The sequence below is a fragment of the Blennius ocellaris genome (assembly GCF_963422515.1).
Source record: "Blennius ocellaris genome assembly, chromosome: 4".
In the NCBI taxonomy this organism is placed as follows: Eukaryota; Metazoa; Chordata; class Actinopteri; order Blenniiformes; family Blenniidae; genus Blennius; species Blennius ocellaris.
Genome location: NC_137653.1, coordinates 3,966,705 through 3,988,350, shown reverse-complemented (window position 1 = coordinate 3,988,350; position 21,646 = coordinate 3,966,705). Strand labels below are relative to the sequence as shown.

Below are 21,646 nucleotides of genomic sequence, written 5' to 3'. Positions count from 1 at the left end.
GAAAAGAAAAAACAAGAACAAGGGAGAGTGGAGAACACTATTCATTAGACCAATCAGTACAGAAGGCAAAAGGATGAAATGTGTGATGTTGTGTAATAATTCTGCAAACTGTGATAGTGAGACAGCACAGACACGGTATCAGTGGTGCCAAACTTATTGGTACTGCACATGTGCTTGTTGGATGGCAAGGATCCTCTTCTTCTACTTGATTTAACGCCTAATCTTCTTTTCTTTGTGGCAACATTTGGGGAACGTCACCGTTGCACGGTGCCTGCTGCTGCTCTTCCTGTCTGGCCGCGGTGGGCAGGGAGGGCGCCACCGTGGCTGCAGTCTGTGTGTCGGGAGCCTTTTCACTAAGGCTTGCAGCCTTTAAGCAGGCCGCAAGGCCGCCGCCGCCGCCGAGGCCGCCGAGGGCCGGAGGGGCCGCCCCGGTCTCAGCTGCAGCGCCGGGCGCGTTGGGGTCGGCTGCTGCGGCATCTCCTTGTTCATTCGCTCGAAGTCGCTTCATCAGGGTGGTCACCCTAACAGCTTTCTATATGAAATCAGAACATGAAACACAATCGTCTTTATTATCTTTGCAATAAGAAGTGGTAAAAAAAAAAAAAAAGAAGCATTCAAATTAGGAATAAGTCAAATAAAAGGTTTTTTTTTTTTATAATTCAATTGTGATTGATTGTAAGAAATTGGCTAAGATCTTCACTAAATCACAAACTGTTATTTAGTTATTTGCCATTATAATGGGGACACTATGGTGATACAGGTTAGCATTGCTGCCAGCCTGCGAGACAATCATGGTTCATTTCTGGGCAACGACTTCTTGTAATTTTGCTCCATTAGCTGAGATACCTTACATACAGTAAGTCCATACCCCTTAATCTGAATATTCCTGATATCTTACTCTACAAAGAAGACACTTGTTTTGCATATTCCCCCTACACATACATGGAGTTCCTCCAAATACTCCAGCTTCATCCCAAAACTCAGAAGTAGTGCTTGTTAGAATAACTGATGATTGTAAATTTGCTGTAGAAGTAAATGAGTGTGTGTTTCTCTCTGGTTAGCGACCTGTCCAGTGTGTCCAGCCCCACAAAGCTATCCTGGATCATCTATGGAAGATCGTAATTGCATTTTGGAACAACCTTTGAAATAAATAGTCTCTAATCATGAATTAACTTTTACAGGCAGATTGTCAAGTAGGTGTCTCGGATCAAGTCATCACAAACAGCAATCATGTAGTTCAATATGTTCATTATCTAAACATTAATATGTGACAATATATATGGCATTTTGTTGGAATTATTACCTTCCACTTGGCTTTAGCGAAGTTCTTCTCAATTTGCGCACAAACACCATCCTTGATGTTCTTGTCTGAGGCAGCATTTCCAGAAATCCTAAGACAAACAAAGCATTTATTCTCTCCAGCATAACATTTCATTATGCATCCGGCACCACATAAACATGGTTTACAATGTTGATTAAGCTGCTTGGAAAAATCTAATTTTATCTTATGTCATCAACACCAACTGTTGATGACATAAGAGTTTATCTTCCAGTCATTCGTTCATTCATTCATCCATTCGTACTTCTTTTTACCATTCATGGGCAATAGCCTCCTGCGCAGTCAATCGCTGGTCTTGGTCCACTTCCATCAAAGACGCCACTAAAGTTTTGGCTGCAATACACAGAAAAATTAATAAAAAAATAAAAAAACAGGAGCAGAAATTAATTTGCATCAGACCTTAGACACACCATCTGTCATGTGCTTTTCACCGACAAACAACACACATTAAAAAAAACCCAAACTGTAATATGGTCTCACCAGAATCTGAAATATCATCCCAGTATGGAGAATCAAACTCATAGTCCCCAGACAAAATCTTCAGGAAGAGGTTCTTATCACGATCGCACTCATCTTCGTCACCATCATCGTAGAACGGAGGGTTGCCAGACAAACTGTGGCATTGAAAGAATAAAAGCACAGAACCTTTTAGAGGAGGGAAATGTAAAAGTTTTTATTTTTTTAAAATTTTTTATATTTAATGTGTTTTTGAGCAGATCAGTGAACACTTACAGTATGTACATGATGACTCCTATGGCCCAACAGTCTACAGGTCTTCCATATCTCTGCCTCCCAACCACCTCAGGAGCTGCAATCAACAACAACTTTGAAGTATTTGGGTGCTGTGACATAGCTTCAGACTGAAGGATTACAGATTGTTTATATTGGGGTATATATTTAGAACCAAATCTGTTTGAAGATTAAGAATCAGCCTCTCACCGAGATATTCTGGAGTCCCACATGGGTCCTTAATCAGTCCATTTTCCAGCTTTGCCAGCTGAAAGTCACTGATCACAATTTTTGAGTGCTTCAAACGGTTGAAGTACACCAAGTTCTCCAACTGTACGGCAGAAGAAAAAACAAAAAAACAAAAGCACCTCGAGTTAGTGAAGGTCGTTCACGCTGAGAAGTGTGCTGTGAAACGTTGCAGGTGAGCACTAGGTGTCAGCAGTACCTTCAGATTTCTGTGGACTATTTTCAGAGAGTGCAGGTAAGCCACGGCTTCCAGCACCTGCCTCATCACGTTGCTGGTGTCTCTCTCCGAATAGTACCCCTGATCCAAGATCCAGTCAAACACTTCTCTGCCTGTAGCACTGACAAAACCCACACATACAATTTCAACAGTCCTGGCAGAAATATACATTATAAACATAAAATGTGAGTTTTGCACTATTGGGAGGGAAATAAAGAGCCCGTTGCTTTGTGTGCTAAATTGTCTCTGAAGTGCCTTGTTGATACTCACAGCTCCAGGAAAATGAAGTACTCTTTCTTCGTTTCAAAAGCATCAACCAGCTGAAGGATGTTATGATGTTTCACCCTTTGAAATGCAGGAAGGGGAGAGAGAGAGAGAGTGTAACAAAAATAAGCAAAATTTCAATGAAAAAATTTTATTAAATGAATGAGAAAAAAATGATGGCATCAAAAAAATAAACAGAAATAAATTAGCCATGTTAAATTTCTAAGAAGGTTAAAGGGGTCATATTATGTAAAATTCACTTTTTTATAGTTTTGTAACAGTAATATGTATCTGGGAATGACGCCACAGATGTAAAGAAAGACTGTCCTCTCTCTCCCTGGCTTGTATACATTTTTAAAAAGTGTGTTGCTCCAACAAGCCAATCAGAAATCAAACCCTATATAGTGTCATCGGGAGTTCAGCCAATCCCAATCAAGGTAGGCTCCTCCCCTTTGACTCCGCCCACAACTAGGCAGCTCTGCTCTGGCACATGGCACCACGAGAAGAAGAACTTCCTCCTCTTCCCAAGAAGGGCATGTGTCAGCGGAATCAGTCCAGCTCACACAGACACAGCAGATTCTGAATGTAGCAACTATGATCCAATATTCAAATGGAGGAAAATCAAGTAAAAGCTGGATTTGTGGCAATAAACTGATTTTGGACCAATGAGATCCATGTGATAAGTGATGAAAAGTTGTACAACATGACCCTTTTAAACCAAAACTGATATCGGCAACAGAGAATTTATTAAAAATTAAATAATTTATTATTAAAACCTTAAAAAAAAAAACCAGCATACATTATACACGTTGTGGACTAAAGTATAGATGAAGGATGAAGAACAACATTGTATGTCGACCTGAAACAAAATCAACTGTGGATCCCAGCGGTTAAACTATCTCAGGCAATATAATGATTTTGAGGTTGTTGTTGTTTTTTTTTTATTATGATTCTTATTATGGGAGAGGAGGGAGCTATACCCATTTCAGCAGGTTTGTTGACAGTGAGTAAATCTAGGCTATTACCAGACGCAGTCATTTAATTAAAGTCGAGAAAGAAGTTAAAATACAAAGGAAATCAACTCTCCCCATTCAAAATATGGTTTTATCAAATTGTGAATTATTGATGATATATATTTTTTTAAGGGAGGCTTGGCCTTTGCAGCCAACTTTGCCCAATGGAATCATTTCACAGCTCATTTGTAAACAGTGTCCTTCGGGTCGGAAGTCAAACGTGTGCGTGTGTCACGGCGAGAAGCCACTTACATCTTTAAGATCATTATCTCGTTCTTGGCGGCTTTCCTCACTTTCCTCCCGTCCTTTTTGTGAAACTTTTTACATGTGTACATCTTCAAGGTGTTCCTATCCTTCGCCCGAAATATCTCACAAAACTCCTCCCTGCGAACACACACACACACACACACACACACACACACACACACACACACACACACACACACACACACACACACACACACACACACACACACACACACACACACACACACACACACACACACACACAGAAAACCAAAAGCAAATGCACAATGTGTGTGACTATCTTTTTTTTTAAAGCCTGGAAGCCTCGACACGATCTTGATCAGCATTCATTAGTCCACAGATGTACTCACGACTTGACAATCTGTCCAAGGTCATATTTGTCGGACACCTCTGTGGGACTGTTGTAATCCTTCTTCTCTCCCAGAGTCAGACAACCAAATGGCATGGCAGCTCGTGCCCTCGCCAGGGAAGATCCTGCCGCAACACAACCTGCCGACAACATGAAAAGTTCCAGCTCCATTTCTGACACATCATAACTACGACAGTCATTTGGTTCCCGGCTATTACGCGACGGTGCCATCGAAATGGCTCACAAGGAAAAGACGAGGGGTTTATTAATGGCACCTGATAGAAATTTGTAAGATTTCACGGGCTTCACACAAAATGAATGCAGCAAATCAATGCAGCGGCTGACAGGGAGCGCTGTGGACTTGTGTTATTTTCTTCCTCTCAAGTCTCTTTGCTGACGCATCCGAGACCGGGTAAGTGTAATTGAGCTTGTGGGAGCTAATTATTTCAATTTACCACTGGCGCAACACAACATGAAAACAAAACATTTTCAATAACATAATCTTCTCCAGTGAACTCCGTCAGACGGCCAGGCCTGTTTCTTCCCATCTGCAGTGAGTCACACTCGTACTGCAGCAGCAGCAGCAGCAGCATTCATTCGTCTGCTTTTTACACTAAAGATTATTCAAATGGCCTTGACCCTGTGCTTTAGCTGTAGTTATTGTCTCATATATATATACACACACACACACATATATTAGCGCTTCAGGAGGAGAACTAATCAGCAGAAGAAGACAAAGAAGCAACATTTCTGACAACATGGCCTCAATATTTTGGACGAAACCATACCTTTCAAAAATACTGAAACAGACCCTGGTACATCTTTATGTGAAGAACATAACTATATGAGCGTGATTCGATATGAGCGTAAATATTTAATCTCCTCTTCTAAATAACAGATTGTTCACACACACACACACACAATCAGACACACTTGGTCCCCATGAAGCCCCATGATGGTTGTTATGTGGTATATGCAATAGTTGCTCATATATGAACATGATTCAGTTCTACAGTCACATTTAGATGTCTTTAAGTGCATTATGGAGACAATGAGCTGCAGTTGATAAGCCAGTGTTGGACTAGGGAGCAGTATGCAGATTTGATGTAGCCATTTTAAATGTTTTAATTGTTAACTGAATTTTTTTAACTTTAGTGGTTTGGGCTTGTTGTTTTTTTACCGTTTGTAGTGGTTTAACTTGGTTTTTTTTAGAGCTTTTTATTATGACTTTTTGTCATTTCTCGGCACAAATATATTTAACATGGCAACTAAGCTTATTTTTGGCAATGAATGAAAATTCCATATTCAATGAAATAAAATCCATATTTATAACTTACAGTGTGCAGGTGACATAGTGGCATGTGACAGACATTTGAACAGTTCTCTAATTTAAATGTCACACTTGAAGTGTTGGGCTGTGAAGAAGATAGTCTGGTGAAATGAAAAGAGATACTTTACATAAGCCAACAACTTTTGAAAGAACCACCAAAGAGGCTCTGTCGAGCCACGTGTGGCTCCAGAGCTGCAATTTTGCAGACCCCCCCCCCGATAACATGAATTCTCTCAGTACAGAATAAATTACTTCACACGGCATAATGTTTCCAAAAACGCCCGGCGAAAAGCTCAATAAATGAAATGTACCCACATGAAGTCACATTAACACATTTCTGTGCCAAATTACCAGCCTGGCGGTGTAACCCTGCAGCTTTTTTTATATCTTGAAAATTGGACAAGTCTCGTGGACATAGGGTGATCGACCATTGGATGAGTCGCCATAAAACATTTTATTTATTTATTTTGGTGGCGTGTACTTAATTTGAATCACACATCCCCTCTTGTGTATATTTATTGAGGACAAAAAGTAAAAACAGTAGTCAATAACAAGAACTTAAGATCAAAACGTAAAAGTCAAACTTGATTTGCCGTGGCTGCACCACAAGCAGAATAAACTACCGGAATTCTCTCCAGGTCCACAACAGGCAGCTCAGCACAACTGGTGACACAAGATGTTTGTAAGGGAAGAAAAGAGTCTTTTTTTTTTTCTTCTTTTTTTTTGGCAGCCCTTGCATTGGAAATGGCAGCCAGTGTAAAAGAGTGGGAGTACAAAAAAAATCTTACTGAGGTGCCGTCTGTAGCCTCAGTCAAGACCAGAGGCAGAGATTTCTCCCAGCAAATAGCATCCACAAACAGCTGTAGCATCACACAGTGTGAGCCTACAATGTGAAAACACAATTCTTCAGAATGGCCGTGTTGAGAGGGTTTGAGTAGTGTCATTACACATTATTATTATTATGTATTGTTAAAAAGTAGAGGTCATGGGAGCGATCTCAAATGGGGAAAGTAGGCTGTATGAGTGTGCTACTGTCCACAAGGAGACTTATTACTCGAGTCTCCACAGATCTCTGCTGTGGAGATGATCTTTAATTCATTGTATGTAAATTACTTGGCCATTATGACCACAGCAAATGCATTTGCGCAAATGTTTCTGCTTCTTTACTGATGCTGACCAAATAAGACGTTATCTGAAAATTAAGCATCTTTTTGATCAGTTTTGAAAAAGCTCTTTACACTGAATAGACATTACATCAGCTGATTTCTAATGTGCATAATAAAAATCAGCTTTGAGTGAAAAGATTCATCTTAACTATTTTATCGCATTAAATTTTAAAGATTTCCGTTATTTTATTCACAATATAGGGCTCTTTAGATTTTATTGTGCATGATATGCTTTTTACCAAAGAACACCATTAGTGCATTTACTACATTTATTCCTCCTCCAATTTGTCAATACAAAAATCCTCCTGAAAAATGAAATAAATCTTCTTTTGGCGTTCATAGTTTTTGGATATTGTTTCCATCTTCCTACTCGGTTTAATTTAATCCAAGAAGTGTACAATTCTGTGTGAATGTAAATCCCAGCATGTCATGCCGGTTCCACCAGGCATATGTTTCGTTGTCGTTGGTTTGTTTGCTGATTAACAGGAAAACGTGCAGATGGATCTTGATTAAAAAAAAGCATGCTAAAGGATGATGGGGCATGGATTCTCAGCAGGCACTCTCTAAGTGCCCTTCTTCTTGTTTATTATTCCTTTGTTAAGAGAGGAAAAAAAGCCACCTTGCAATAAGCTGCATGTTGAAGTGCAGTTTGGGGTCAACTCAGTGTCGCCCAGGGGATAAAGTGTCCTGTTCCCAGCCTTTACTTTTATTGTTTAAATCCATTCCAGATAATGATTTTCTAAAAGTATACACAAGTAAAGATGTAAAAGTGTTTCCCTGGGGTGAGTGAAAGGAGAATGCTGTAAACTAGTAAAAATCCATCTTGTTACTGTAGAGAACAATTCCATATTTCACTTTCCCTTTCATCTGTTCAAGATTCAGGCGGCGGCGGCGGCGTGGTCCTGCTTCATCCTAAAGGGGAGAGCTGTCAGGTCACCATTAGTGTGGAGTACGGCGTGCGTTTGAGAGACACGCCGCTGCAGAATCCTGCAGGAAGAATGTCCTGACCCGCCATTATTGTTTTATGGTTCTCACCTGGACTCACACAGCTGTACTTTCTGTGAATGTGCATTGTGTCTTTTCATATTCTATACCTGAGAACTGTGCTACCGTCTCCATTAACCTATGAAGACAAGCAAGAGCACACGCAAGCACACACACACGTCTTTTATTGACACTGTTTTCACTAAGTAGGTATCAACAAACATGTACAATCTCAAAAACAACAAATAATTTAAACATTGTTTTACTGGATATTTTCACATTCATATCATATGTTGTAAAGAGGTGCAAGGCTTTTCTAAATGTGAGTTGCAATCTGATCAAAAAGAAAAAAAGCAACATCTGAAATATTGAGATATTTAGATATTTAGCTGTATATTTCATTTCCATGACTTTCCATGGCAAATTATTAATAAATATTTTTTTAAATAACATTTTTCAGTTGAGGTTTAATAAATCTAAATAGTTGGACATTTCACTGTTTCTTGAAGTAAGTTTGTTTAAAAAAGCAAACGTGTTTTCAGTGTATTTGTATATTTTTTGGATCCATGGCCACCTTTGAAACGGCTGAAGCTACAAACCTGATGATATCTGTTTAAACGTTCCAAAATACATAGTGTCTTCAGCATTTGTCTAAATAGATGCATGAAATATTGAGACATGTACATGGACTGTGGCTTATGCTTCAAACATTTCAGCAGGTTTTCCAGATAACTTTATATTTTTTTAAGACAAGGTTAAATCTCTGCGGTGTTTATTTCATCACAGCAAGTCGATGCAACATGCACTGTATATTTCATTGCTCTCTGTCCTGAACTTAATTCAATGCACCACCGCCAAGAACAACCCCCTTGGTACTTTTTGGTGCCCCTCTGTTTTTAAATTGCAAGAAAACAGCAAAAACAAGTGGTAAACCTGAGGTCGACCGCTTAATTACCAGCTCTCACAATAACTGGTGGATCTCCACGCCTGCTTTCAGAAGCTCGACTCCACAGCATCAAGACACACAAAAATGCTAAACAGCAGTGTGACAAGTCAGGAAAAAGAATTCATGCAAAGTTGTTTTTCTCCTTTCAAAGCGATCTTTCAGATAAAAGGCGGTTCTCCTTCACCAGATGAAGATAGAAGGCACTTGACTATTGCTGAGTCAGAGGTCCTTTATCTTCGCCTTTTGAAAGATTTGAATGGAGTGCTCTTCATTAATGGGAATCTAAATGCTGTTTCAAATTAAGACTGCTGCACAGCTCAGCATTACAAAAAAGAAGATAAACCTTTGGAGAATTAAGACAATCTCAGTACTGTTTGATCTGTTAAATAGATTTCAGCACAAAAGTGGGGGAAGGTAAATGTATTCTTTCTTTTTTATTGTTTTTGGGGAGAAGGGGGGGTGTGCTGTAATTGCAGGACACTTTGAGCAGAGTGAGACAGAACTCAGGACGGACACATGGGGCTCTGAGACAGAGTAGATCACAATGACGCACACTCAAAAACAGGGCAAAAGATGAAAACAACAACAACAACAACAGCTGACATTCGATCTAAAACCTCATAAGAACACCAATCAGGCCTTTGTTTATCTTTCATCACTGTTAAGCCGTCAAAAGTAGGCCCACAACGTTTCGTTTACACAGTAAACACTGCCATCATTGCACGACTGCGCAGGGAGACGTCATCTTGGGCCAGAAAAATAAAACTGATTTGAATATTACAAAGTTTAAGAGCAAACACTGGGCAGCATTGGGCCTGTGTCATCACCCCACTCGTTATTAGGAAGAAACATCAGATGCAAACGCAGCAGGTTCCAGTATCGGAGGACTATGAAATGAGGTGCCTGTTCACCTGTACGTATGAGTGTTGGCGTCAAGGGCCACATTTCAGACGCCCACAGCAGGTCTAATTTTGAAAAATAACAGCAAAGGATGGACGATGAGGCATCTTTACACCGTGTTGCAGCAGTTGCAGTAACGCTGACACGCTCAGGAGAACTGTCATCATTTCCAAACCAAGTGGTTGACAACACCTCTCAGTCAGCTTCCTGAGCCAATGCGTCTCCGAAAATATGTTCCCTTCTGCAATATTTAATTAACCATAGAGAAATTAACTGGTGTTTTGGTTGCTGGCGGATTGAAACTGATTGAAACTTAATTATAAATTACCACACCTACCTAACTGAGCAGTAAACTTGAATGTCTTAAAAGTGTCTGTTTGAGTTTAGTGTATTTCGGTAGCTGGCCAAGCGAGTGACTTTAAAAATAAAGTAGAATATTCAAATATTTCAGACACTCCTACTCACAACTTTGCTGAAGGATGATGCATTTTGGCTCTGCACGCTGGCACTCCACAATATGTTCCCAGGGCCTCACTGAGGTGCTACATTTAAACTTAATGGTTTAAAAACCTGAGACCCAAATGTGCTGTTATACTTTCATTCCTGTTTATTATTATTACGTTCAGCTACAACAAGCTGACACTCCTGTTCAAAGCGATAACCGCATACTTAAATGTGTATATTGGTTTTTGGCTTATATTATTTATCACATACTCCGACAGCAAAATTGACTCAACTTTTCACTCTAATTAAGTTATATTGCTTTTTAACTTCGGAACACATTTACTGACACACCAGGTGGGTCATGATGCCCTACTACCGGTAATTGGCCGTGTATAATGATTTTTCTCAAAGCAACAGCTTTTTATCATGGAGTTCCTCTTTACTGTTGTCTTTTTGCAGTTACTTCTCGTTATCCATGCTGTCAATGTGGAGGAGGGATGCATACATGACTTCTTGTGAATTTTTCCCTGCTGTAATGACATAAATCAATTTACACAGTCAATATAATGGAATTCCGTTCATTTAAGATTGGGAAATGGTTGGTTTAGGTTAATATAATTATAAATGTAAAGTAAGTCAAGTGATAGTTAAATAGGGAATTCATGTTTTATTAAGAGTTGCCATCAGTCTAATTAATGCAATAAATAAATATTTGATCACATTTTGTATAAACATGGTTAATGAATGTTTTGATCCCTATCATGGAGGCATGTGTGAGATATTTTAGAACCATGAGTGTGTAAGTGTTTGTTTCCTAAAATAAAGATTTTTTTTGTTGTTATTTGGAGTTGGATTGTCGGTCAAAGCCATGTGAGAGAGTGGCAGGAGGCCAGACTCGTGGATTTGGCGGCAGCAGAGTCTCTTCAAAGGGAACTGCTTAGTGACAAGGGGCAGATGGTAGCGACGACGTTTGAGCCAATTTTTATCCCCCGTAATTCTTCACTTATGATATAATTGCCCTTCTTGCTCGCTGTGAATGCAATGAACACATTTACATCCCTAATAACCAGGGATATTATGTCAAAAACAAACACAGACAAAGGACAGTGTTTGTTTTGTTTTTTTGTTTTCTGCTTCTTTTTGTTTTTTCTGGAGAGGTGGAGAACATTTTGATGACTATGAATCAGTCATCTTTTGTCCTTCCTCCTGCTGTGCATGGAGTCTACCATTCATCTCCCCTCTCGAGCATCACTGGCTCATCTGACCAGTTTCTTCTGATGTTGTTTTGTTGCCATGGTTTCCAAGCGCTACAGTTTGCGCCATGGTACCTTCTGTGCAGAGCAGCTCTCTGCCTGCTCAGTGCCATTTCTGCCCGAGACCACCAGTGAGTGCAGTGCTTCATGTGGCAACAACTCTGAGCATGAATTCAGTTTGTATTAAAAAAACAAAAAAACTTAAAAACATTCTAAACAAATAAATAACAATGATACATAATACAAATGCTTAATTTGCCATAAAAGTCCAACTATTGTTTTTCCCAGTTGTATGAAATCAACCTAATTACCTGTAAGTGAAAGCCCATTGGCGTACACAATGACAGAAGTCCTCAATTCAAATCAAAGAATGTTGGTTACATAAACAGAGAACTTTATTCATGTTAGTCGTTCTAGAATTCTATTTAGTGATTAATACTTCGCTATTTCTAAGAACAAGCCATCAAGGTTTATGTAGAGGAAAATAAATGACCACAAATTCTTTCATTTAAATGAGCCTGGGTGATTCTTTTTGCATTACAATAAAACATTTTTATTTGTGCGTTCAACGTCAAAACAAGTGACATTCTACATCCATCCGAACTTCTGTGCATCGTTTAGGCATAGTATCATGCGATACTAACAGCATGCCCTCCAAAGTGATAATTGAAAATTGTCCAACACTTGTTGTCTGGATGAGCACAGAGCTTTATGAATCTGTGAAGGACAGACTCCTATACTTTTTTTTTCATCGCTCCATCCAACTGCTCTGGTGCGTCAAAAGCACTCTCTCTCTCTCTCTCCCTCTCCTTCTGGGGCGTATGGAGTGGTGGTGTAAGCATTTGCCAAACTAAGTGGGGATGGCAATCACAAGCTGGTTGGGTGTGAAATCATGACAAATAATGACAGGGAGGCAGGGACACTGCGAGACTGTGAGACTGTTAAAATGTGAAGTGAAGAAGTACTGCAGTCTGTGCATGAAGAACATGCCTTATGTAAATCCAGAGCGCAGTTTGCAACTATAGACAGAGAGCTCACGTTGTGAATTGACTCGTCATGCTTGACATATTAAGGAGGCGTAACAAAAGCTTGAATAAAATGACTAATAAAAAAAAAAAAAGACCTGATTAAAAAAAGACAAATAGTCCTACAGGTTAATCGGGTTGATAGTGTTAACCTATTTGCGCATCAGTAAGTCACTTGCAGATCAGAAGATTTTAAATGACCATGTTTATTAAAAGATAGCACTATTAATTTATCTAACATCAATTGATTATTTGGCACAAAGAAAAAAAAAACTTTCTAAGAAAAAAAAACACCATGGTTTTGGTATCAGATCAGATAAACAGAATAAATAAATGTTGGAGAACATTCCTCAACATTGTTCACTTCAAACCAAAATGACGCAAATAACCCTCACTTACCTTCAGTGAAGTGAACTGGTGGTGATCAGTAATCCAACCGTCTGCTTAATTTTGGAATATTTTCCGGGATGCGGCTCGACTTTTCTCTGGGCGGATGTAAGAGGCAGCGTGCTGTCAGAGGGCTTCAGATCCTCGAGCATTTCCAACAAGTCAGCTTATTCACTCGAGTATTACGTGAACGTGTGATGGTAACAGCGCGCGCTATGATGCAGGAAAGGAGGGGAAGCGTGTGCGCGCCCGCGTGCGCGCCACGCTCCATCACTACAATGTTTGTGCGTGCGTCCACTGCATCAAATGTTTCATGTTATCACCATTTTTTTTATTTTTTTTGCCACTTTCTTTTTTTGGGCTGGAAATTGATTCGATGATGTTTGCATCCGTACATTTTGAGGAGCCGTCACGTTTATTTATTTATTTATTTTTTTTTTTTTTTAATTACCAAAAAGTTATTTCCTGGCTTTCACAGGAAAAACTTCCTGCTTTTAAACACCGCTTGTTGTGAGTAATATAACACAAATCTGTATTCCTTATTTCAGCTTTCTTTGCTTTCAATTTAAATAAACTCTTTAATTGATTAGGAATGTGGACGCATCAGGAAAGACATAGTTCCCAATGCATTCACAAGTGGAATTCAAGTCCTTCACTTTTATGATATTACTAAATTGTCACATGCTCATGCAGGTGCTACAAAGGCAGATAACACTGCTCAAGCACTGCCTGATCTTACATAATGGTAAAGGTAGACCTGACAACAGCATCATGGCATCACCTTCAACTCTGCAGAAAAAAACCTGGAAAAAATACAGCTGGGAGACTACCAGCATACTATGATTTTAACTATATACTATCACAAAATACAATAGCTGTCACAACCCATCAAATATGTTGAGGAGGAAGCAGCTGATGGCAGACCGGGTAGCTGATTTCACTGCACAGTCACACTCGCAAAGCATGAAACAGCCCAAGGAAAGGACTAATCCGACAAAGTACAAGAAAGACCGAGACTGAGTGAACCAACAGATCTAAAAACCCACGTCACTGGGGTCAGTGCCAAAAGAAAGTGTTATTCAGAGAGAGGAGAGGTCTTTCAAATGGACATGAATGGTACAAGGGAAGCATTGAGAGATTTTCTGTTTCTAACATGTATCATGACCAGATTCGTCTCTCAGCACGTTCGTATCCCTGCAACTTGATCGAAACGGATCCAACCCAAGATATGCAGGATATCAAAATTCAATGAGGCAGAAATGTAACCACCATCAGCTTAGTATGGGCTGTGTCACCTCTTCACAGTTTATAATGTAATTGTGCATTCTGACTGTGTGCCTCAGCAAACTTCTGAGGTCAAGTTGACATTTCTACCTGTACAGGGTTTAAAATGTAAAATGTGTATTATTATTATTATTATTATTATTATTATTATTATTATTATTATTGTTGTTGTTGTTGTTGTTGTTGTTGTTGTTGTTGTTATTGATCATCATCATGATTAAGCTATTGTATTGTCGTGAATATTACACCTCAGTAAAATCTCTCTGACGGACAGATAGTCGTGCAGCATAACATTACAGAAAATATACAGGCTTCGAAATACGTTTGAATTTATTGGCGTTCTCATCTATAATCAAAATCGCTAAGTTTAGACTTCAGAAATCTGCAATTTCGAAAAGTTCACCAAGTACCGAGAAGCCTCATCCAACCTTCAGTAACACTTTGCAATTATGTACAGGTATGCAGAGGATCTGTAGGGATTATAGCTGGTAGGCACACTGTAACACTGCCTTATGTAACAGGAGTGTCTCTTCTCTCCTAAAATGAGTAATGCCGCTAAAAAGCCATTGGGATAACAGGAAAGAGAGCGGTGGAGCATCTTTAACCTGCTCCCCACCTACCCATAAAACCTCCTACTCCCTCTCCCTCTCTCTCTCTCTCTCTCTCTCTCTCTCTCTCTCTCTCTCTCTCTCTCTCTCTCTCTCTCTCTCTCTCTCTTTCTCTTTCTCTTTCTCTCTACTGACTCCCTGTATCGTATGGCTCCACAGAAAAAGAGTTGTTTTTGGGGTGCAAGTTGTGCTTCGTCGCAAATCTACATCCTGGAGTTCCTCTTATCACTGCCAGCATCCTTGAGCCATCATAAGTTTGTAACTCTCCTCTCGTCCTCACTGCAGGTGGGACTTAGTCATTATGTCAGCTGTTTCAACCTGAGATTGAAAGTCACGATGGGAGAAAGACACAGGAGCACTTGGAAATATAAACATAACCTGAGCTGACACAGCGGCAACAACAGAAGAAAAGCTTCTCTTTCGTTTCACCTCAAGTAGAGAGGATGTGCAGAGATTTGTGTCAAAAAATAGAGTTCAGGTAAACACTGAAAATGGAAGTTCATTAAATGAAAGTCGAGGCGCATTGAGAGATTATATATGACGCACTGCTACAGCAGTGCAATATCATGCATTGTTAAAGAAGCCTAACATAGGTCTAGATCACTTCATCATATGTGTGCATGCAGCAGTAGTCTTTACATTTCATAGTATCTCTCTGTATTTCACCTCTGTGGATTAATAAAATTAATTATATCTATGTGCTTGTCACAAATACACACTGAAATGAATGGAAGTTTATTTATGTAGCATGTTCCAAGAGCAGAGACGTCACACAAAGTGCTTTAATTTAATCAGATAAAAACAGATACTGTAAATCTAAAGCAGACACACAGGATTAGATAAAGCAGGACGAAAGAGCTGGATCCTATATTTAATGAATTTTATAAAAGTACGTTTTAAGAAGTCATTTTAAGGGATCATTTTGTGCTATCAAGTTTCTCCACAAATTATAGCTGAAAAGACCTCATTTCAGTTTTACTGGATTGGTATTCAGATTAAATTTTCTTATTTTTGATTATTGTACATTCAACTTACTAATACAAAAATAGTGACGTTCAACAGTTATTGTACATATGAATGACAATGTGGTCATAGATGACCTGTTTTCCTGATTCTAAATGGATCTTGCATATATATGCATTTTAAAAACACTTTCTCTCTGTCACTTGCTAACAAGAGAAGAACGAATAATGCAGTGTGTTCCTCTAATAGGCATTATAGGAGCTGTTATTTTCCACAATGAGGTTTTTTAGTCAGTCATACAGTGATTGCATACGCAAAAGTGGAATCTGCGTCATTAAGCTTGCAGGCAGTACCTCACTGTGCTTCTCAGAAACTACTCAATGCTCTGCTCATCCTTACGTTACCATGGCTGCGTCTAGTTAATCCAGCATTTGTAAGTCTATGAATGGACTCAAATGGCTCTCTGCCTCACAGTTTTAGCATGTCTGTATTCTAGTCTGTGTCCAAAATCCCCTGCGGTTTCTCCACGAGTTGGTTTTGGAGAAAGCAATGTAGGCTATCTTTATTTCACATCAGACTAGACAGGAATTGATCCCAGTGCATTGTCTGTGGTATCTTGGAATTGTCCAGAAAATCGATTGTGCATCTTTACGTAAATAATAATTAAGAAAAAAAAAAAAAGACTGAATGAATGAATAGGGGTACCTCTCAATTCACCAAAAGCATTTAATTATTTTCATTGTTTGATGAAACAGTCATTTCTTTTCTATTTGCAGATCACAATTTGCTCCAAACAAACCAAACCTATTTGGTGTCCACTATCCTGTACTCTCACTTGTAAACGATGAGTCAACTTATATTTCAACTTAGTTGCCATAGAAACTAAAACCAACAGTCATGGGGTCTGTGATGGAAACCTTTGAAGGGCTAAAGGCATGTTTCTCAAGCATTAGTGGATACCTGGACATCTAATAAAAACTCACCCAACAAAACAGTCACATTTTATGAAAACACTGAAGCCAAAGGGTGAGTAACTAATACATAAAACCACATTTCTACGAATCATTTTAGAAAATACAAGTGCCTAAATGTCTGCTCTTCCCCTTTTCAACCGTTGAAACCAACATCTGAGGACATTATGAGACAAAAACAAAATGCAATCCTCTCTGGACTATTTGACAAAATTCAAAAGCGTGTTTTATTACTGTGATAAAATAACACAACAAATAAACTGGAATATTTATCCCAGACATTGATTTTCAAGTTGATTACATTTCAGCCCTTGACATTTCCTACACACGGGTGCAATAGACAAGGGTTAAGACACTTAAAAAAAAATAAAAGTTGAATTATCCTGATCTTGTAAAATGATCTTCTTCCTCGCTTCATACATAAAACTAATAATTCACATATTTCTGGAAATGAGCTTTCATGCTTGACAAAAACAATTTCTCAGTGTTTAATTTATAAAGCCCATGATACTCTGAATCCTTCTGAGTATGAATATATGCTGTTTATTATTGTTATTGTAATAGCACTTAAAATATTTATTATTATTATTATTATTATTATTTATAGTTTATAAAGAAAAGGCAGTTGAATAATAATTTCTTCTCCATTCGGAAAATGTTTCGACACAAAAGCCTTGTAGAATATTCTATTCTATTTTTAAAAAAAATCTAATATAGAGAGGAGGATGCAGACCAGCATTGTTTTCAGTGTAGTAGTAAATTGTAACCGCAATAATTTCAGTGGAAATTTTACTGTAAGCTTCGTTATAATAAATGAGCCCCCATGAAAACTAATGACCATCTGCTATTTTTCGGAATTCAGGAGGATAATTAAAACCTAAACACATCTGCATCTGTTTTGGGAGTAAGAGCAACATAAATTAGTGTTGATTGCTGCTTTTGTTCAGAATGTGGCAAAGTGTCTCTTTATAAATATACCATGTGTACCAGTGGTTTTTAAAGTTTCCCCTCGGGGCCACTGAGAACTCTGTAAGGCTTTGGGCAGAATCAACTTTTCGTAGAAGAGCAAATACAGAAGACAAATATATACTTAAAAGGTGGTATGGCATGTTATTATAAAGAAAATCAATGAAAATCAGTCATATTTAATGATTGAGCGAAGAATCTGTTGATAGAAAGTTAAATAAATTGCAGTCACATTTAGCACTGAGGATGCCAAAGCAAGTACATCTTTCTTTTCCTTTTTTTAACCTGTCAAAAGCATGAAAGATCCATAAGCCTGCATGTCTGTCAGTCATAAGAAAGGTTACTGAATAGCTTGTGAAGAAGAAACATCAGCAGCGTGTTGCGATGAGAAAAGAAGCCGTGTGTATTGTGCAGTCATGACTTCCACGACTTTGAAAAACATTTTGTCTTGTCTTGGTTTTTTTTTTAAATGACAATAATGAACCTTTACAATGTGTAATTGAGCTGTCTCTGTTGTTGCTAGGCTGTGAAGGACTCATTGTCAAATGACCTTGGGTAAGACTAGCTGATGAGCATCGCAACCGTCCATGTGTATTTCCATGTACTGGGGGGGGGGTGACATGTGAAGTGGAGGGTTGGGGGGGGGGCAGCTTTAACCTCGTCCACTAAAACTTGCAGCGGATGTCGACAGTTTGAGAAGTCATTTGGATGGTGCCTGTTTTTGCCTTCACAGAGGAAAAAGAGACACGATGTCACAGCTGATACCCTCACACTTCAAGCAGAACATTTGGTGCTCTCGGAGGTTACCATGGCGACCACAACACAGCGAGACCGGATGTCCATAATGCTGAGCGGCTCGTAAAGTCGCGGCGCATCTGATTCCGAGAGTTGAAGCAAACTGTCCACAATCATTTCTTTTTCGTGGAGAAGCATCCGCGGAAGGAGAGATGAGCCCGTCGTTAAAATGCCAGCCCATATATGTATACAACTCCCAATTTAATCTCAAGTCTTATCACAGTGAAGAGGGTAAGATTCGATGGTAACAAACTTTGGTTTGGTACACTTCATTATTAGGCCAGGCTCGTGGGACAAAGCAACCATAATAAATACCAATTAACTTGCTTTAAAGGTTTCATGTCCTTGTAATTACTGAAGCCTCTCTGCTTGTGTGGAAACGCAATTTATCTCTTAGTTCTCTTGTGCTAATTCACAGTTTATGAGGGCTGCCTTTGGGTCTGCACCGGCACTTAACCACTTTCACAAACAGTGGGACTCTTTTTCCTAATTGCTGCAGGCTATGGCTGATGTAGAGATATTACACATCTCCATTATATTCACAGTTATTTAAAAGAGGCAGATTATATTAATGTAGGAAAAAAAGAAGAAAAAAAGTTGTTTTTTTTCTTCTTCATACAATCTCTGCTCATACATGTGGATTTTATTTATAACCCTTTGTGATATCGAGTAATAGACGTGTTTGTGTGCGAAGATAGATTACACTATGAGCAGCTGGTTGTCAAGTCCATCACCGGACAAACACGGAGAGACAGACAATCACACACACTCACATTCACATCCTACAGGAAATTTAGAGTCACAAATTAACCAAGTTCAGGCAGTGGTGGAAACCAGAGAAAACGTACACAGAGAGTACATGCAGGCGTTTGCTACCATCGCCACTATATCCACAAGACTTCTGTTGTATTTTAGTCTTTTAAAACCGAGGTGACATGCGAAGTCCAGCCCATTGCCCAGATGCTCGGCTGTTCTGTCATGTTCTTCGAACTATTGGGAATCCATTTTTCTTTGTGGCAGAGTGTATTGTCCTGTGGAGAGTCGGCATCCACGTGTTTCCATCAAAGCATTATCCATAGAATCACACTTCCTCCCCAGGCTCGTGTTTGTCCCACGGTTCATCTTGGTTCTCTGTGTTCTCCAGGTCGGCATTACATGCACACTCATCCATTCGTGCCGTGTAAAAACAAACGTGATCCACCAGACCAGGCCTTCTTCTTTAATTGCCCTGTAGTCCAGCGTTAACGCTCTCGTGATCAACAGGAGTCAGCGCTGACTGGCCTGTAGCTCATTATGATAGATAACATTGTGGATGAGGAACTGGAGTTGCTCTGGTCAAGTTTTATGCCCATCAAAGATTTGTCAGACCCATTGAAATCCTGTCAGGCTACGAAACGGATCTGATCATAGAACGATAATCAATATCTGTCTATGATTCCAGCTGTCAGTGGTCATAATGTTGTGGTGAAGAACTGAAGCTATGGTCCACGACGGGTGGAAAAGATTATCGTGGGAGATATGGGCCACTACATTATCTCTGTAACAAAGACGAGCAAAAGATGCCATTCGGTGAGTGAGTGGAATAAAATATGTATTCAGAGTGCTCACAGTGAAGCATTCACTTTGAAGTGCATACTGTACAGCAATCCTTTAATTAATCATGGGATGGAAAAAAAGCTCAGTCAATAGTTGAATGACACAACAAAAAAATACGTGAAATTCATGAATAGATTATGAAACATGCATAAAGCAGTTTGCTAATTTCCAACCATATCTCGCCGCCTTCCTACACACTACTGGTATCAAATGATGGTTGTCATAGCAACAGGCTCACAAGCCACAACAGGGCTTTTGGAAGACAAACACATATCAGCATAACAGTAAACCTCTCTCATGCACATTTTTCTGTCTGCAAGCCTCTCTAAACATCACTAATGGAAGCCGTCGCGGTTCATCTTTGCTCGTCTGAGTTGCGGCACCGTCTGAGCGTTTGAATGCATCCGACCCAATGAGGGATTTTCATTAAACAGCAAACCTACAGTGATATTCCCTGTGCTGCATACTCCAGATTGGATGGCTATTGGTGTCCATTCCAACATGACTGTTGCATGTTTGGTTCCATTGTGAAAAAAAAGAAGGTAATTTTGTCTGGAGTCAACATGCTGGGTGTGGTTTTCATATGGTGCACTGTGCTTACCCACTAATATGGCTTAAGTTTGAGTTACAATTTCCAATCATCGGGCATCAGTGAAAATGCTTTGACACTTACAGACAGTGGCCGAATGCTTTGGTCTAGCCATTCCAAAGACGAGACTGTGAAACCCATCGCATACAATGGAAGTGCTTCCAGAGCTGGGACTCTAGTGTGAAACTTAAAAGTTGACACAGCCTCAAGCAAATGTTAGGTGTGACTTTTACAGGCGGAAGAAGCCAAAACTGTTTTCAGAACAAATTGTTTCTGAGTGGGAAACAAGAGGAATTCATTGAGCTCTTCATATTGTGGACTGAGGTTCTCGCCTGATGAACCAGTTCGTTGTGTGTTCTATTTAAATACATTCATGCAATTCAAGCCAGATAAAGTTCAAGGAAAGAAATAGCTGATGTTTCTGGAAGGTTGGAAATTGAACACCTATATTCTCAACAGTGCGCATGACGTCATGTTTCATCACTCCAAAGCTGCTGTGATCATTGAGAGCAAGCTGGACATTAATGCACTTCATAAAACTTTACTGTAAAGCATTGACCAGAGCTCACTGTGGCCTGTTCACTTGGAAAAACTCCTTTTATGCTGGATTTCAGGCAGAGCAATTACTGCATCTGCACTAGTTCTGCAGGCTTACATTTATTTTGCTTAGTCAACACATCTGACGTCGAGCTGCCTATTTACAGATGTGTGTAAATTATTGAACATTTTGCAAGTTCATGCCCGAATGAGAGAGAGAAAGTGTATCGAGAATGCATACGTCGAAATAGCACCATAAGTTGAACTGCATATAAGCATTTTCTCAAATTGAGAATGCTTGCATGCTGGGACCTCCATCCTCTGCATTTAAGGGGAAAGCATACTGGTATCTGATAGCATCTCACTTCCCATTGCAATCACATTATCACATTATTCCCAATACAATTTGCATTCAAAACCACCAACCACAATATATCTTCCCCCATGAAATATTGAATGTGTCTGCGGACGATGCTAT

General features: G+C 39.4%; 1 protein-coding gene across 1 annotated transcript; it reads right to left on the bottom strand.

The window, feature by feature from the left end:
* Positions 1-217: 217 nt before the first annotated feature.
* LOC308129707 (caM kinase-like vesicle-associated protein) lies at positions 218-4,547 on the bottom strand (the record flags this gene model as incomplete). Its single annotated transcript, XM_080495737.1, has 10 exons — positions 4,426-4,547; positions 4,061-4,192; positions 2,802-2,876; positions 2,514-2,652; positions 2,279-2,399; positions 2,072-2,147; positions 1,820-1,953; positions 1,594-1,672; positions 1,304-1,391; positions 218-532 (listed from the first exon to the last, which is right to left on the bottom strand). The coding sequence occupies exons 1-10, from the start codon at positions 4,518-4,520 to the stop codon at positions 218-220; spliced, it is 1,254 nt and encodes a 417-aa protein (XP_080351863.1). The 5' UTR covers positions 4,521-4,547.
* Between the last annotated feature and the right edge of the window lie 17,099 nt (positions 4,548-21,646).